The 20,014-nt window shown below is 37.2% G+C and overlaps 1 protein-coding gene across 1 annotated transcript; it reads right to left on the bottom strand.

Annotated features, from left to right (window-relative positions):
• Window positions 1–409: 409 nt before the first annotated feature.
• Window positions 410–6,940, bottom strand: SLC25A4 (solute carrier family 25 member 4). Its single transcript, XM_039330733.1, has 4 exons — window positions 6,729–6,940; window positions 4,394–4,880; window positions 1,876–2,016; window positions 410–916 (listed from the first exon to the last, which is right to left on the bottom strand). The coding sequence occupies exons 1-4, from the start codon at window positions 6,837–6,839 to the stop codon at window positions 759–761; spliced, it is 897 nt and encodes a 298-aa protein (XP_039186667.1). The 5' UTR covers window positions 6,840–6,940; the 3' UTR covers window positions 410–758.
• Window positions 6,941–20,014: the final 13,074 nt, after the last annotated feature.

Consider the following 20,014-nt stretch of genomic DNA (forward strand, 5'->3'; position numbering starts at 1 on the left):
GGGGGGAGGAAATAAGATTTTCTCATCCAGACTATGACACCTCTGAGAATGTGCATGAGCATTGCAATCCTAACATGACAAAAAGGAGATACATTTGACATAAGTATTTTTTCCAAAGTGCGAACAAAGTGATTAAAGATAAAATTAGGAGAAATGAAGAACAGCATTTCTTGTGGTTTGCTATTATTTGCTGCACAGCTTTTACCTGTTGTTTCTTATATGAGTCAGAATACCCTTAGTTGTACATCTTGTTGCTAGCTTAGAGTGAGAAAGAGAACCCTGTTCTCTGCCACCCCCCACCCCCTCTCTTCTACCCTAACACCACACATTTGCACACACACACTCATCTCTGAAAACATTCTTCACTAGCAGCTGGAAGCTACAATCTTGAAAGAACTTCTGCAGTGGCTTTGTCATTCAGAAAAAAAAGTTTTAATTAATAATATTTATTAAATTCACTTTTCCAGTTCTTTAGTTATTAACGTACCTCGAGAAATATTTTTATTCATAGGAATATATTATTGATATTTGTCAAATAAATGTATATATACAAAGACCTCTTCAACTTTCCATACAAAAAACTTTGACTTATGTTATGAACCATCACCAAGCAATCTTATAGTTCCACAATTTGACCTCTCAACTGGATTTGACCCACAGTAGTCACCTCTGTTTCCGTAGGAAATATTTAGTTGTCTTTTAACTCACGTGTAAATATGTAATTAAACAGAACGTAAGAGGCAAGTAGTTTGACTTGCTTAGACATATTTCTTGATCTCATCATACAAGACTAACACAAAAGCACCTCCCATGCCTCTTAGCACATTGGACCAGGCACCTTTGAAGAAAGCCTTGCCTCCTTCATCTTTAGCAATCTTCTTCCAGCAGTCAATTGTACCCTTGTACATGATGTCAGCTGTGGAAGTAAACATATTCAGGTAAATCATTGGAAAGAGAAATAGATCAGTATAACACAATCATTCCTCTAATTCCAACAAATAAAGCATAATTGGAAAGTTGTTCTCTAGTTCTTTCTTCAAAAGTTTATAAAATAAAATTGCATTTTTTCTCTTAACCTTGAAGCTCAAGAGAGAATTTCATCTCTGTGTGTTTAAGAAATGAATTGATCTGAAGGCAATATTGTAACAGAACAAATGCAAATAAATATAACATTTTTCAAATTTGGCAAATTGTATTTCTGCAATAATGTTTGTGTTCACTGCTAAATATATTCCAAATAAAAAAGCAGAAATTAAACTGAAGCTTTCTTAGCATTAAATTGGCAACTATATGCTCCTAAAGGTAGCTGGGAAGCTAAATCAAGCCCCAGCTGTCCTGTTCGCTATGTGGCATTTTTGCCAAAAAAACAGAAGTAAATGCTGATTTTCAACAAAAATGTCACAGACTAACATAACAGAGTTGGAAGGGACCTTGGAGGTCTTCTAGTCCAACCCTTGTAAGGCAGGAAGCCCTATACCATTTCAGACAAAATTTGTTCAATCTCTTCTTAAAAACTTCCAGTGTTGGAGATTCACAATTTCTGGAGGTAAGTTGTTCCACTGATTGTTCTGTCAGGAAACCTCTCCTTAGTTCTAGGTTGCTTCTCCCCTTGATTAGTTTCCATTCATTGCTTCTTGTCCTGCCTTCTTGTGCTTTCGAGAATAGCTTGGCTCCCTCTTTGTGGCAGCCCCTGCTCATGTGATCAAGGGACACTAAATGGCCATAAATGTGGGCCAGGTGCTGAACGCCCAAAATATAGTGATATAACCAGGGGAACGGGGTTCGGCAGCCATCAGAACTGGGTCATATCAAGTCCAGTTTTACTGTCTGAAAAGCGAAAGTGCTGAGAGATGAGGGAATTGGTTATTTTCTTACCTCCTTTCCTACCAGACTGCATCATCATTCTACGTCGGACGGTGTCAAAAGGGTACGATGTCAGACCTGCCACTGCAGTTACACTCTGGGCTATCATCCAGCTGACTACGATATGCACATTCTTCGGATCAGGCAGCATGCCTGCCATCAAGGGAAGGTTGCCCAAAGATGAAAGCAGGAAGAAAGAGGGGGAAATTGTCAGTATCATTTATAATTTCTGTTCCATGCACCAGCAGATCTATGATACTCTGTCTGAACATTATCTCTACCCTGAAGCCACAGCAAAATTGCAGAGCTGTCTGGTAGAAAAAAGAATATATGTACATGTGAGACTTTACTGATGTCAGTCCATTTATACAATTACAGGTGGTTCTCAGTTTACAACCACAACTGAACCCGAAATTTCTGTTGCTAAGCAAGACAGTTATTAAGTGAGTTTTGCCCCATTTTTTATCTTTCTTGCAACAATTGTTAAGTGAATCACTATTGTTGTTAAGATAGTAACATGGTTGTTAAGTGAATCTGGCTTCCCCATTGACTTTGCTTGTCAGAAGTTTGCAAAAGTTGAATGCAGGACCCCTTGACATTGTAATCATCATAAATACATACCAATTGCCAACCATCAGCAACAAGATGGAAAATACAATTTCAGTTCTTTATTTTTTATTTTTATTTATTTTTACTTTTATTTTTTAAATAAAAAAAAGCCTTGATAAACTCTATGGCAGTGGCCCCCAACCAGGGATTGGTTCCGTGAAGAGAGGTTTTTCTGCAGACCAAAGAGGGCGTGGGTCTAGGTTCAGGTTCTGCCTGCATCCCACAGATGGAGCTTTGCTTGTTTGCACGGCCCAGTTTCTGGCATTCCGAAGACAAGTGCCAGTCCACAAACCAAGAGTTGGGGACCCCTGCTCTATGGGATGTTTTGAGAGTTACACTTACTGTAGCTTTGTGCCCTTTCATGACTAAGCAGGAATTCAAATATAGTCTTCCACTATTCAAATGCAACATTCTAACCACTGCAGTGTAATCATTATCTTGAAAAACTGTAGTATACTGCCAGATTTTTTATATTTGAATAGTGTCTGAAGAAGTGTCCTAGATTTAAAGAATTGTTTCTTAACTGCATTGCCATTCCGTTCCTGCAGATGGCAGCATTGTGTTAACCTTGCTGAGACTGGGAACCTACTGTATGTAGAGTCAGGCCTGTTAGTACTTGGAAATACCAGAGCAGAAGATTAGAATGCAAGTCAAAAATACAATCCTGTAGATGGCAAGAGCAAACCGCTTCTATAGTGCTATCAAGAGTACCTCACAACAAATCAACTTCAGTCCAAGGAGATTTTTATCCTATTGCCATTTTAAAACATCTCTTAAACACAGAAATGAGTCACCTTATTTACACATATTGCTAAGTTACACCATAGTTTCTTTATAACTCAGTGAAATGTGTGAATTGTGCATGTCATTAGCCCAAATCATCATGGCTTGTTTCACAAATCCTAGGTAAAACTTTGGCTTACATTCCATACAAATATAGTTAGGATTAAGATGTAGCTTGCTGAAGGCTAGAAAAACTGTACCAGAATAGTATTTTGATTTCATGTGCCATCAAGTCATTGTTGATTTTAGCAACCACATAGATCAGTGGTGGCGAACCTGTGGCACGCGTGCCAGAGGCGGCACTCGGAGCCCTCTCTGTGGGCATACATGCCGTTGCCCCAGCCTCGCCTCCCCCCACGACCCCCTCCTCACCAGCAGCCCCCCTGGAGGAGAGTCACCCCCGAGTGTGGCCCACATGGAGCAGCGCAGCCAAGGACATTGCCTCCAGGCAGTATAGACAAGACTGCCCTCATGTCCCATCTCGCACAGTTGATGCTGCAGGGGGTGAGCAGAGGGTGTGGCCACCATGGCGCTGCTGGGCTGCCTGGGCGATCTGCAGTGGGCCCTGGAGGCAATGAGTGGCCCTGCGGGCAGGTGGGGTGGGGGACGGGGTGGGGGCGGGGCAGGGGCAGGGTGTAGAGTGGGAGTGGGGCCAGTTTTGGGGCACTCGGTCTCTAAAAGGTTCACCATCACTGACATATTCTCCATGATGATATTTGGAACATTAGGGAACAAGAAAATAAAGAACACCAAATTGTCTAACTTTGATTATTACTATAATTATTTTTTAAAGATACTGTTATTTAAATCTAAGTTGATTGACCATAGAAAGTTGATTAACCATAGAAAATCAACTTATTACTTCATGTAGAAGAAATCATACTTATTATAAACCATTGAAAATTACAGATCAAAAGGAAGAATTATAAGTTGATTCACTCAAGAGATACATTTTTAGGCAGCATTTACAAATCCGATCAATTGAAACATAATTTGTCAAGCAAAGCTGTGTTCAGGTTAGCCTTCCTTTCATTGGGCCTCCAACAGCCATGTTGGCTGGGAAGATATCTGGAAGGCCCCAGCTTGGGGAAGCCTGATTAGATCATTCTTTCAGCATCACTAGATGTCTGTTTCTTACCTTTAGCTGTATCGTAGATGCCAAAATAAGCAGCTCGGTAGATGATGATGCCCTGGACTGACACATTGAATCCCAAGTAGAGACCCCTGAGGCCATCAGATTTGTAGATCTTAGCAATGCAATTGCCTAGCCCAGTGAACTGCCTCTCATTCAGCCCTTTGCCCACATCCGCAGCTAGCCTAGTCCTGGCAAAATCTAGAGGATACACAAAGCAGAGGGATGTTGCGCCTGCTGCACCTCCAGAGGCCAGGTTGCCTGCAAAGTAGCGCCAGAACTGCTTGTGTTTGTCCACTCCCCCAAGGAAAATCTGCTTGTATTTGTCCTTGAATGCAAAATTGAGGGCCTGGGTGGGGAAGTATCGGATGACATTGGCCAAGTTGCCTCTCCAGAAGGAAATGATGCCTTGCTCCTTGGGAATCCTTACCACACAGTCTATGATTCCCTTATACTGTTTTTCAACTGTGATTTGTTGGCTAGCATGCTGGACCTGTTGAAAGAATGAAACAAAAAGGGAAGGAAGGAAGACAAAAGGAAGGGAAAGGGAAGGATAATTGTTGCTTGTGTAAAACTGTTCATAGCTATGAACACATAGCTATATTTCACTGCAAAATATGGAATTTTGTTCCATATCAAAATCAGTTATCAATTCAAAATTAACAGCAATAGCATTAGTGCATTTAACTCTATTAATTTATTTGGACACAAGATCTGAGAAAAATAAATATAACAAATATATTTGTTCCTTTAGCCAGTTCTTATTTGCTCATGGGAAGCCTATGGATTATGTTGCTATATGTACATATCTTAAAAGGTGATTAGACAGTGAAGTTATACAAGCTATTGAAAAGGAGCATTTGCAAAACATATAACAAAAGGAAAGCATCATTTCTAAAGTATTAAAGCAGCCGTGTCCTCTGGAAACCCTGCATGGATTCTTTCAAGGTTGTCCTTAGCTGCAGGAACAGTTGCTTCACTTTCCCTGAGCTGCCAATACAGTTTTCTCTTTGTATGAATATGCAATACAGACAGTCAGGGACTGCCTTCAAAACAGCAATGTTAACCTTTCAAAACACACCTGTTTTACTATTTCAAGGAAGTACACTTTTGTCATACCAATACACTTTGTATTTGTCATTGGTTTACCTATCAGCACTTTGTGAAGCACCCCTTTGTACCGCTTTAATAGGTTGTATATCTATTATCTATTATATATAAGTAAAAATGTAAATGTTCGTTTGTTCAAAATCTCAAATCTCTGAAAGTTCTTCACCAATTGCTTTGAAATTTTGACACATTGCATTTGAATACGCGCGTGTTTTTATATACCTACTAGATATCACACCTATAGATGTCACACCTGTGACAAGTAAAAACATGCTTTTTTTGAAAAACAGCGCCGGCAAACCAGACAATCTCTATATCTGCACAGACAATGGAACAACAAAAAATATTATATACCCACAAGCATTGTGAAATTAAACATATTACAAACGTGCGCTTTCTCTTTTCTTTCTTTTCCATTTAACTAGACTGAACCACGGCAACGCGTGGCTGGGTACAGCTAGTGTTAAATAAAAAGAGATTATATTATTTCAAACTAAAAGTACCATTCATATACATGCAAGCTTTCTTTCACATACGCTTCTCTTTGGGAAATTTAGTTCTTTCAGTCAATCTCCATAAAGTTATCAAACCATTGAGCCTTGCAACAAACCTTTATGCAACAGAATAGTTTAAATGGACTTGGTTAGGAAATATATGAGCAGAGCACAGTACCATTTGCACTGCCCATTGAGTATTACTTTTGATTGGGCTGCATGGCACACCGCATGTACAAGAGAATAATCAAGGCCTGAAAAGGAGCTTCCTCAAGCCCTGGGTAGCTTGCTGTACACTAAGCCAAGAACAGGGCTGCACTGATCTTATGTCATCGGAACTGCACAACTGCAGTTTCCATATTTAGTCACTTCATCTGACACAAACATTCCTACTCCACTCCTATTAACAACCTCACACTTGGCTCCATGAAAGAAGACTTGTTTTTTTTTTTTTGCTGGAAATACAGAGCACTGCTTTGAGCGACAGCAGATTTGCTCTATTATTCAACATTTCTTAGAAGAAAATTGTGAGAAACTTATAAAGAAGAGTCCCCAAGTAATTTTCTGCATGTTTCCATCAGGGAGGAATGTCTTTGCTCTCTACTTTTTAGGAAACGCCGGCCAAACCAAACAGCCTTTCCAATGGCAGGTGCCAGATTAATATCTGAGCAGTTTTCCTCCCAAACTCTGTGGATAGAGAGCATCAGCACATCGCCAAATTCAGCCACTCTGCTCACCTGTAGCAGCAACTTGACTCTTTCAATAGGCGCTACAGCCGTCTTGGAAATGGCAGCAGCGATACCCCCCGCCAAAAAGTCCTTAAGAAAACTGAGAGCCTGGTCAGCCATACCAAGGGGAGCGACACTCCAAATTCCCTTCCCTTAAAAAAAAAAAAAAAAAAAAAAGGAGGGGAAGTCAAAAGTCCCTACAGAGTCGTCGGTAGGTACCTCCCCAACCAACTGTACACCCCCGCCGGGTCACACAGCTTCGGACAGACAGCCCTTTACCTTTCCCAACTATTTATAGACTTTTCGGGTCTCGCGATAAGAGGAGAACCCGCGGGGGGCTGATCCGCCAGCACATTGGCTAGGACCCCCATCCTTGGAGGGCACTGTGGAGAGGGCGCCATACTGCTCCCTTCCGATGGGGCAACCTCTGAGCGAGGGTCGCCGGCAAGGGCACATTCATGTTATCTGGTCCCCTTCAAGCGTTAGGACACGGCATGTGCTCGCTGTATTAATAGCAGCAAGGGAGACGAAGGACAGCGGGAGGGGGAGCGGTCCTTCGGGACAAGGCGTTAACTCTTTGGAGGCTCCTCGCCGGCAACGTCAGGCGAAGTGGACTGAGATGCGCGCTTCGCTTGGAGGAGGGCGCGATCCCCATAGAGTGGACCCTTGAAAGGCGATGCCCCCTTTCAAACTTTAGACGAGCGCTTCCCTCTATTGTCTCCGAAACATCCTGCCACGTATCGTGGTTATAGAATTAGTTATAGAATCGGTCTCCACCTGGATTTACAGGTGACCCCAGTGGAGAAATGCCACCAATCTTTTTACACATAGAGAAAGAGAAAAGAGGTCGCTTTAATTATTTAAAATATTTATAAGCTGCCATTGAGGTAATTTCCCCCAAAGTGACTTTGCACAATTACATTATATAGTAATAATGATACTGGCCATTAAAAAAATGTAAGTTTGAGTTTTCAGCCCATGCTGATTTTGTTATATTGCAAAGCTTTAATGGGCTCTTTATTCATTAGATTTTATTTCTCTATTTTTTTCTATTTCAGTAACATTGTAACAATACAGAAAATTTGGGTTATTAATTGGATGTAATAATAGCAACAGTAAATATAAATAGATGAAGACACAATTAGCTGTGTGGAAATGTAAATGAACAGTAAATGGCCTAGAGGTGAATTGGCATCTTTTAATATTTATGTAACACATTTGTACACCAGGTTGTAAGCTTGAGAATAGGTTGGGCCAAACCTGCCTTTGGTATGATATAAAAACAATTAGCTAGCAAGAATTACCATGTCATAGTTTAGCACTTCTTAAAAGAGTCTTGTGTGTTAAGAAACTACTGATATAACTTGTTTGGGCGTGGAACAAAATCCCTGATTTACAGAGAATTTTATATAGGATTATCAGATGCAGAAAAACCTGTAGTTTAACAAGTTTAATTTTTCCTTTTCGAAACATTGTCCCTTTTACATAAAGCTACTTTATCTTGGTCAAAGTTTTAGTTTCAGGTGCATATGGTATTTGTTGTTTGTAAATGTCAATACATCAGATCAAATTATTGTCTACATTAATTGGTAAAAGCCTAGCAATGATTTTCCTAGCTCTCCCTTTATTTGTCAATATTGGACTGAAACGATCCTGTTTCCTGGGGAAAGGGTATACTATTAAACTATGAAAAGAACCCTTTCATGTGCAAGTATGTTTTGTCTCAATATTTTAATTGGCATGCCTAGGTGTTCTCAAAGATAAATGAACACCTATATTTAAGATGCTGGTAGAATAAAATTCTGAGAAGCAATGAAATTCGGTATAAAATAGAATGCTACTGCTTTAAAATTCAGCTGAACTGCTTCTCTCAATTGCCAGCTATTTTTTTCTTCCAGTGTCAGGAGGAGGAGTTCAGTCTTTCCTGGTAGGGTCTTCTAAGGACAGAGTTGACACATGATTGGAACACAAATATCACTTAGGTGGGAAGAAAACTGGAGCAGGATTCTTGACAGCACATGACTAGGAAACAAAGTTCTAACTCAAAATGTAAAATGCCAGCACCGGAGATAGTTGTGCAAAGTGAAATATTCTTACTAGGTGACACCATGAATTTGTGGTTATAGAAAGCATGCTTGCACTATTGTTTGCCTTATCTACTGCGTGGCTTTTTCACACAAATGATGAATAATTAAAAGTATATATTATAGAACTCAACAGCAATTGATTTCTAATAAAGTTTCATGATCTATGTGGATATCTAACTCGCAAAAATGAGACTGGACAGTATCCAATAATAAAGAAAATTGCAATAGAATAGAAAACACAACCAAACAATTGGGGTGCACCAATATAAGACTCCAAATTTCAGAATGAGCTTCTCTAGTCCCAATGTCACTTCCTGAAGACTAACAGAATTGGGACAAGTCAAATCTCAGGAGGAAGGTACCATCACAGAAATGGTATGTTTCCTAGGTGTCATGAGACAACATTGCTTTAAGGAAGGAACCTGGAACATGTCCAGTCAACTGGAGTGTGTAGGATGGGTAGAAACCACCAGAGATAGGGGTTCTTGCAAATAACTCTACTGTAGAGCAGGGGTGTCAAACTGCCGGCCCGTGGGCCGGATGCATCATAGCGCTCACCCCTTTGCCAGCAATGGCAAAAAAGTTGTGATACGTTGCAACATGTCATGTGACATTGCGAGTTTGACACCCCTGCTGTAGAGGGTTTTATAGGTGATAACTTGAACTGCATCTGGAAGACTACTGGAAGTCAGTGCACCTCACAAAGTAAAAGTATTATATATTATGGAAGTATTATATTTATGTTACTTGATACTTTGCTGCATTCTGTTCTTTTTTTCTATAAATTGCACTTGTGTTTTGCTTTATGTTAATCCTAACTATAAAATAGTTTTTATGCTTTTAACTGCAGTTGGATCCATTGAAATCCACAAGAGCAGTTTCTTACAGCATGGAGGTTAACATTATTTGCCTGCTGATAATTCTACCTATTAAGGTACTATTAGAGATGGTTATTATTGACTAGATGAAAAATCAGGAAACTCTAATCAGTAAATATACAAAGTAAGAAATGCATTTGTCTAGCTGATGCAGTTTCTTGTGTTAATACAAAACACAATGTTTGAACAACATAGAAAGTTATTTAAGTTGTGAGTTGAGTAATGTACTGATGGTTCAGCCAACTAGGAAATGGGGAAACAAGCAGAGACAGGCAATGGATGGGATAAGGAGGTAGGTACAAATTACAGTATATCATAGGCCTTGCAATGACTTACAGTGAATTATGACAAGATGGCCCTGTTTCATAACCATCACATTGATAGAGTGTGGTTTGCAGCAAAGTTCATGTTTTCTCAGTATTGCTTGTTTTTAAATTTTGAAAGTATACAAATATATTTGCAAATAAATTATTGAATTTGGTGCTGATCGTATGATGCTGGGATAAATTGCTTTTTTGTATTTTAATTTGGTTTGGAAACACTCAGAGGCAGTAAAATAACCCCTTTCTTTATGTGGCCACTAGTTTTAGATACAAACTAGTTAAATTTAAGTCCCATACCGTACTGTACTTTATTTGGCCAAGTGTGATTAGACACACAAGGAATAGATTGTCTCTGAAGGAAAGGTAGAGAAGGCCATTTCTATTGTTTCTAGACCAGAAATACTTTTACCCAACTAGTCACACCATAAAACTACAAAGGGGAAGAGGAAAATCATCTGCATCCATAGAGAATTGTGCTTAAATAAGTGGTGAGTATTTACCATCAATCTAAGCCAAGGGTGTCAAACTGCTGGCCTGCGGGCCAGATGCATCACGACGAAACCACACCACCCCATTACGGGCAATGGGAAAAAAGTTGTGATATGTTGTGACACATCACGTGACGTCGCAGGTTTGACACCGCTGGTCTAAGTTCTATAACCTGAATTGTTATCCCCATGTTTTAAAAGTCCTTTTCTTTTTTTGATTTAAATCAAAAACTGTTATTTCATACTAGCCATTCCAGCCTGGATTTCTTTTGAGTGTTGGATCATAGATAGATACAGTATCAGGGACTCTCATCAAAATACATTTAGCCCAACTACTCAAAGTCCAAATATACTCAGGAACCAGTAGTGTATATTGCCTTTGGATACAGAGTTTCAATAGTGAAGAATGGGGAAGTATAAAATAAGGCTGGGAGGCTTGTTAATTCTGATGACTTCCACTGAACTTCCTCTGGACTGACCTGTTGTTTTCACACAAATTGTGGCCTATTTCAGCCTTATTTTTTTTGAAGAGGACTGACATCTCACTTGAGAAAATACTACTAAACTATAACTTGACAACACCTAACATCTGGCTATTCTAGGAAGTATACCATGGTTTTAACTAGAATCTATCTCTGTTATAATGCAAGTGACCTGAAGTAGCCCTGTAACATATACCGTAATACTATACCTATAACAAGTCTTCAGCAAGACTCATTTCAATCTAAGCCAAATATTTTCACCTCTATGGTCTATCCCTGCTAAGGACATTTATAACTTTAAAAAAATGTTATAAAAATTCTTTTCTAGAAAGACACAAGCTCTGTTCTTGATTAATTCTGAAAGATGAATGTTTTCAGATGTTGAAGAGTATCGGTGAGAACTATGATATTCTGATCCCAAATAATCCACAGAGAACATTTCCGGACTTTCAGTGGATTCTCTCTGCATGTCTTACTATTGGAATGAGGCATTCCACAAATATTTAAATAAAGGTAGTTTCAACTAATTTTTTGGAAGCTCTGTATGTCAAATGTAGCAAAAGTATTTTAATGTATTTTAATTAATTGCATAAAGATGTACAATTAGTAGGATGTACACTTCTACACAGTCCTAAATATGCTGTCCTAAGTATAATTTTGTTGCCTGAGTACAAGAACAATATTTGGTCTCACCAGAAATGGTATATAAAAATATGATTGATCACAAAACTCCATATTTTAGGTTTAGATCTGGGAAAAGATTAGTATGATCATCCCTCTTCTTAATGTATATTAAACTTCATACCAGGATGATAATAAATCTTGACTCTTCAGAAATGTTTTAAAAATCCTTTAGCTAAAGCCTAAACTTCACAGAATTAATACAGCTAGATAATTTGGGCTTACTGCAAGCAAGAAAGTTATATGTATATAGAAGATGTAGCTACTGCATAAAAAAGAAAATAAGCATGTGTGTGTAGCTGAGGGTTTAAATCCTAGAAATTTCCTCTCATCCCTCTGAGATCACAGGCATGTGTTTGTCTCCCCCCCAGACTTTCACATCTGTACTATGCTTACGTAACTGTTATCTCTCTCTGGCCTGAGATTTGCTGGTGCCTCCCTTGTCAGCATCGGTTCCTACAATGCATATGATATCAAGCATGATTGATGGGAGGTTTAATGAAAAGATTATACATGAAATATTGCATGTCAACTTGTTTAATATATTCCCAATCCTCCTGGATATTTTGCAAAAACAGACATAATTTGATACATATTACCCAACATTTATCCAATCAAGTTTGGTAACATTGAAATTAATTGCTTAAGAAAGCTTTGCAAATGTATGTTTCTTTTTTGCCACTTGATGGCAGGGCAAGCAAGGTTTAGATCTATTGAAGATAATTCTAGTCCAAGAAAGTTTTATCTCTTTATCAGTATTTTTCAAACTTGCCAACTTTAAGACATTGGACTTCATTTCTCATAGTTTCCCAGTGTGTTTTCAAACTGCTACCAGTTGGAAAACACACTTTGCATCTTATCTGTCTGTCTGTCTGTCTGTCTGTCTCTCTCTCTCTCTCTCTCTCCATCTATCTATCTATCTATCTGTCTGTCTGTCTGTCTGTCTATCATATGATCAATCAGTTTGTCTTCAATCAGATTGGTAATAACTTTGCTTAAAGGTGTCTTCTTCATGTTAAATTGGCAGAAAATGTCTAATTAAGATTATACAATCTTAAAAAAAACATTCTGTGGATACTTGTAATATGATAGGAGAATGAAGAATAAATTCTGTCTCAGAAAAATATTGATGGCATAGTTTTCTAAACCAAAGAGGTAGATATTAATTATAGGTATATATTAGGAAGATGCTTCAGAAGACCAGAGATTATCATCCAACAGGTGTCAATATTGAAAATTATTTGCATTTATATCTGATTTATATCATACGAAGGGATAAAAAAAAATCAGGCTCTTTTCCAAATCAGTTTGTAGTGTTAAAAAAAGTTTATATTGACTGGTCATAAACTGAGACATTGTTCTCAGTTCTCAGATAAGCAGCATATAAATTTGATAAATAAATAAATAGTGGAAAATTGTAATATTTGAATAATATTAGGCAATAAATCTTTCTCAGGATTGTGTACTTTGCTTTAATTCTGTCACTATATATCTAATATTAAATAAGGATAGGTCTCACTAGGTTTCTTATTTGCAGTCCTATAATAAGAGCAAAATAAATTGCAATCAAAAATATGATAAATAAGAGATCTGTTTTTCTTTTGGGCATTATTCAAATATATTGGCCAGTTTTCAACACTGAGTGGATGTCTTAGATTTCTATTATATGCTATGGTTTGTGGGTTGATAGGATCACTTTCTGCCAGCCATTGGTTGCTGGACTTCAGAAAGAAAGAAGGAGGGAGGGAGGGAGGGAGGGAGGGAATGGGACAACTTGCCACAGCCAACTCACTGTGTCCAACTCGCCGCAGGACAACTTGCCATGGGACAACTCACTGCAGAACAATTTAACAATTCTATTTAATTATTTAAAATAAATAGAAAATATTTTAATTTTTGTTGATCACCTTTCATTCTGTCGCTCCTTTTGCATCCTTTCCCTAATGATTCTATTCCACAATTTCTTTGTTATTAGTGTAACTTTTGTCCAGCAACAAGTTGGCCGTGGCGAGTTGGCCACGGAAAGCTAGTATTTTCTTGACAGATTATGTTGCTTTTATTATGGCTACTATTATCATGGACAATAATAAGCTGAATTAGAACTGAGAATAGTTTATTTGGTGTGATTTTTTTTCATGTTACTGCATCTAGATGGCTTTTTTTTTCTTGAGACAAGAATTGAGATGTATGTTGGTCTGTCTTTACTTAACTGTAATTACCAGAAAAAAGCAAACTACATGAAATATTTTTTTCTTTTCTCCCAACCGTACCTTAAGAGTTCCAACTGGGCATAATTATAAACTAAGGAAAATAAAACCAGAAACTGCATCTACAAAATTAGAGACCTTTATTTTAAAGCATGTCGTGTAATTGAAAAGAGGGCGCTTAGGACAAGCCCACAATGTACATAAAACTGAGAAAGGAATTAAAAGTAAGTCTTTTCACTGCCTTACCCCAAAAGACCCCTTTTCCATTTCCCCCAAAGTCAGCTGCCCTTATCAACCCTGAAAAAAAGGTAAATGAAAGCCTAATTCAGTATTGTCTATTTCTCCTTATGCCAGTATTCGGTGGATTAAGTTTGGATGAAACACTTTCTTGGTGGTGAATAAACAGTTTTAAAATATTTGTATGCTAAATATCCTAAAGGCCATTATGAAGATGCTTTGTATAAAAAGGCAGTAAGAAGCTTTTTGCAACCTCCAAAAGGCCACTTTTCCCCTCCTCTACATTTTTCTTTCATGCTAAATAGTCCAAATGAAAGGCCTTTGAAAGTTAACTAGTTTCTGCAATAGCAGTGTTTTAGTATAATGAATAACTTTTCATAGAGGACAATTCCGCATCACTCAGTAGGACAGTGTTTCTTTTTCTGTATGCTACCAATAGAGGGATTTTAGTGGCAGAATTTATTTCTCTGAGAAAGCGATCAAAACCCTGATTAACCTCTCATAGTCACATGGTGCTCTTGGTTTGGGGTCCAAAGCAGGAACAAAGAGTTAATGGCAGCCATATGTTTGCAGTATTGTGGATCGCAATGACCCAAATGTGAACTTGGTGAGTGCCTGCAGCTAACCACTGTTTGTTCCAAGGTGGTGTGCAGATTATGATGAACAACGTGAGCTGCTTCTCGACAGCATCCTTGATGAAGATGGAAGTGTTAGATATCCCCAATTCACAGCTGGGTTTGATCCACAATTTACAGGACTGACATTTTAAATATGTCACATTTCAATTATGGTCTGTTCAACAGAGAACTTATGCAATAACTGAGGAGACCAACTTGAGGTTATAGACACTTTTAAAGAAGGTTCATTTGTCTTTTATGACATGGGATATTTTGAGGAAATGTCATCTGTAGTCTTTTTTGCTGAACAGTCGATAAATAGCTTAACATTAAAGCCATTTCTAAATGTGGGCCAAGTTTTACTTAAAATTGTCTGCAGTGCATCAACAGGAATATGTATACTATTTTTTCTATATTGCCAGAAGTGGCATAAAAGCTGGAAGTAACATGATTTCTTCAAATATTATTTCTGTGTTATGTGTTTGATGCTGAGTGTAAATGCATTTTTTCAGAGATATAAGACCTGTTTTAACAAAGATTTTGACTGAAAGCTTTGTTTGTCTAGTTACTCCAATTTTATTTTCTAAGATAATCTTATTGTTGATTTTATTTTTCTGGTATTTTAAGCATAGGTTAAACTACTTTTTTGAAAAAAACAGCTTAAATAGATTTCAAATATACAAAATTAATGTTACAATGTTTCAATTTCCTTTATATTACCTAGATGATCAATCAATAAATAAAAATTAAAATAAATTGTACAAATCAGTAAATACTTTGATAATCAAATAATGAAGAAATGTAATATTGTATATCAAGCAGAGAAACAAGTGTTTTTTATATATATGAGGCCATTCCATAGCAAAATCATTTAATGTTTTCACTCATGAATTTCTCTATTTACACTTTCAGAGTCAAAGTCTTCTTTCACTAGGCATTGGGGTTGAATTAATCATATTTGGGTTGTTTTTACTGGTTTTAATTGTTTATATTTTTACAGTTGACTATTTCCACAATTTATGGGTAGATAGGCTAGGCATAAATCAAAATAATTTTCTTATTTCAATATAAAAAGTTATATATCCCATATTCTAATGCACGTGTATCAGGTCAAATTTTAGATCAACTCTTGGCTTGCTGGGCCATGCTAAGTGAAGAGGAATTGTCTTAAGCTGCATATAAAATATATAATTGATATTTTAAATATTTTTATTATGATCTTGTGGGGCTGCATTATTAACTGTCCAGGACCACATGTGGTCTGTGGGCTATAGGTTGGACACACCAGTTTTAGATAAATGTTTTGTGGGTTCGAGTTTGAAATAGGATCAGCATTAGATGTCCTGTCCAAAATGGGACCAATCTTCCATAAATTATAATATGTTTCCTGCCTACAAGAAGAGCCCAAGGAACTACTTGCAGATGCCATATCTAATACAACCTAATCATCAGGAATAACAATGCATCAATAGTAGATAGTATAATCATTTTGAAAAAAGTTTAAATCAAACACATGAGAAAAGGTTACTGTACATGGATAACATACATAAAAGCAAATTGCCTTATTCTAGCACCACAAACGTGTGACTTGTGACACGTTCCATTTACTCTAAAGTGTGTACACCTAAACCCTAATTTCTATTGGATCACTACATGTACCCAAGTGGATACCTTCTTCATTCAGAGTTGGCTGAACAAATAGTTTCCATTTCAGAAGGCATAGATGCACTCAAAGCTGTTCATCCAAACATGGTTTTAATTGTAAATAAAATTAAAATAAAATTTTAAAAGTAAATAAAAACATGCTTTTAATTGTACACATTGGCATTTATCTAACTTTCCATGACTGTGATCTCATTTGGTTAGTGAGCCTAAAGTTAAGTGCCATGAGAGTTGCTCTTAATTGCTGCATGGGCGCCTGTCCCCATAAACTAATAGTAAGTTAGCAAATGAATGAAAGCATGTTTTAAAAAAACATTGACATTCAGTTGGGTTACCGCACCTCTGACCTGGATCTAGTAGCTTGTAACTACATAAATATTATGAGAAGTGGGGAGCAAATTCTACTATAGAAATATGCTTAATTGTTCAATTCATTTTTCCACGCCGCAATAGCAAATTGTTTCTCAAATACCATACAGATAAATCAGCACATGTTTTTCAGCCAAGTCACATTCAGTTCTAAGGGAAATATAAACTGATGATTTATCAGGCTTTGACTGATTTGGAAATGGAGCAAATATAGTGCCTCCCCCCATGCTGTAGATGAATAGAGCTTGTAGGCAACTTGATCTAGATAGGAATTCTCACTTTGCCAATATTCTAGGGCCACACAAGGTATGTCTCTTTCTTCCTCCCACAGTGATCCATTCTTGGAATCAGACATATTCATTTATCTTTCCCTCTCATTCCAACCAATTTTTAAAAACATTGTTCAGATGCCCCTATTACTATGTATAATGCCTTAAGCCTTTGGAGAAAAGGATATAAATCTAATGAATAAATATAAATGTATGAACACTAATCAATTGATGTACTGTTTTCTACCTTCAAGAGTGTTTAAATAAAGGAATGGTATCAAAAGAAATATGATTTTTCCCTATTCTCAGGTAATCCTGAGAACTGTCTTTTAAGAGTACTAGTTCACAACAAATATTCAAAAGGTACAAATAGTATCAATGTAGTTTCAGTGAAAGAGTACACTCAAAAATTATATGTTGCGGATACATTTTGTCTGTCTGATTGATGTAATAGTGTCTGTAGGGCAAAAGGCAAGTACACTTTGTGTTTTTCTGACCAAATATGAGAAATTCAGTAATCTAAACCAGTGGAACAGCTTGCCTTCAGAAATTGTGGGTGCTCAATCACTGGAGCTTTTTAAGAAGAGACTAGACAGTCACTTGTCTGAAATGTATAGGTTCTCCTGCTTGAGCAGGGGGCTGGACTAGAAGACCTCCAAGGTCCCTTCAAGCTCTATTCTATTCTTTCCCAGTCTGGATATTTGAGCTTTGTTATAATTAACCTTCTATCTTGATTTTGTTGCTGTTTCTGTCATATGTTCCATGTTTCTTCAATTGAATTAAAATTAGCATTTGGTTATTTTAGAAATGTCATGGATTTGACTGATTATAATTAAATGCCAAAGCTTTTACTTAAATACCTTATTTAATACATAGTGAAGAAGGTAGTTAATTTTGAACTCCACTAAGTAAGACTTATCAGTGGAGGGTTTTTAAAATGATTTGTAATGATTTCTCTATATTCAAAAATACTTTTCGTGTTCATTTATTTTAACTAAGCCCTCAACTCAGCAACAACTGGACACATTCACAGTAAATTTTCCTGTTTGGAGAGATGAAAAGACTTGTGTAGTAGTTTTATACTAATTCAAATCTAATTAGATTTGATATATATTTATGGACAGACAAAATTGCAGAGTACTGTTTCTTCCAAATGTAAAATATATTTATAACAATAAACATATAACAATATATCAATATGCAATTTCTCAGGTAAATTTTAGCTTATAATGCTGACATCATTCATTTTATTATTTTTTATACCTATAGATGTGGTGCCACCACTGTTAATAATAGAATGTAGATTGATTTCTGCCCCTTTCAATTCATGTAACTGCATGTAAACTTGAACAATAAAATGCAGTTGCTGTGTTTACACAATACATTACACTCAAACCATATGACGCCTTAATGTAGTGTTCTGAAATCCTCAGGTCTTTCCTTTTAGCCTATAATCAACTTTGGGTGTGTCTAATAAGAGTGATGAACTTCTCTATTCAGCACACTCCAGAAGAGAGCATAGTTCTTTATTGTTGTAATGTTCAGAAAAAATAACTTCTGGTGAATCATAGGGTACATGAAGATTTCCCTCAGGTCTCTAGAAGTTAAAAAACAAAGAACCAAACTGCTTTCTTAAAGTATTATAAGCAGTTGTAATGCAGTTTAGTGATGCTGGGAAAAGCTAGCCAATTGCAGTTTACTCAATAAAACTTATTTGACTAAATTACAGCATAGATGATATGTGAACTCGTATCTTGAATGTAAGTATAATATTGAAAATTCTGTACTAAACTTCTGAATTTCTGAATTTTATGTAGCAACAATTATATATTCAAAAGAGACACTCTGTCTCCAAAACAGCTTAAAATAAACTGGACATGGCTGTGTCAACTTTGCAACAACCTCCTTAAATAGTTAAGAACAATGGAAATTGAGAGGAGACTAATTTAGGATTGTAGCTCATCCTGAGTGATGGGCAACTTACTTTCCCCTCCCCTCCCCATGTATTAATATGCAGAAAACTAAAATCTCAAATTCTAGAACTAGAATAGTAAGTTTTAATCCTTGCATTAACGAAATCTAACATACTGAAGTCTAAGATTTATAAGAATGGGACCCTAACCTCAGTATGTAGAAATTCCTGTAGAAAAATTACTCAGTGATTTGGGTGGGAAATGTACATTTAGAGTGAGAATAGTGATTGAGAAAAGGGACTGATGTTATAAAACAGTCTTCTCTGACCAAGTGTCCCCTAAATGTCTTGGGGCTACAACTTCCAGAATTGGAGAGAGGTTTTAGTAATAGAAGCCCAATGAAGCAACAACATGTCCCCAAAACGTAGGAAAAAAACCAAACATTGGGGAGATTTTAAGGTACATCTTCCTTTCTGCAATTCTGCACTGCATTAAACTGAGTACCTCGCTTTCCTTATTCTGTGTTATCTAAGAGCAATAGACTAAGGATTTGCAAATCAAATTATCCACATGATGCCTTTTGTCAGCCAATTAAAACATCTTCACTGAGACCTACAGAACTAACCTTTGTGTGGTCTCAGGTGGCATTGGTTACTTCATGCATTTGGCAGTGTGAATTCTGAAACGATAATAAATGTGTGTGGGAACTTGGGGTGCAGGGAGCCAATCTTAAAAGATCTAGGATCAATGTGAAAAAGGTGGGGGGGGAAGGCAACATTAGAGATGCTGGTCAAAGTTAGTCGTGGTCAAGCTTGGGGTGAACAATAGGGCAGTGTTGTTATGGGCTGCTTTTACGACTTAGATATTCTTCCCATGTCAGTATAATCACTACTGGGAGGTAGCTCGATTAAGGATTACCATATCATTAATAGTATCCATGACTTTTGTTCAAAGGCTACTTGTGTAATGTTGCCTTGTGGATGAAGCTTCCTAATCCGCTGAGCTGCAGCTGTAGAGGAGGGCCTTCCTCAGAGCTGCCACACTGACTTCCCTGTCCCTTTGGATCAGTTCTCAAAAACAGA

Source organism: Crotalus tigris, unplaced genomic scaffold (genome assembly GCF_016545835.1).
Source record: "Crotalus tigris isolate CLP2741 ecotype Arizona unplaced genomic scaffold, ASM1654583v1 scf7180000024432.2438137, whole genome shotgun sequence".
Lineage (NCBI taxonomy): Eukaryota > Metazoa > Chordata > Lepidosauria > Squamata > Viperidae > Crotalus > Crotalus tigris.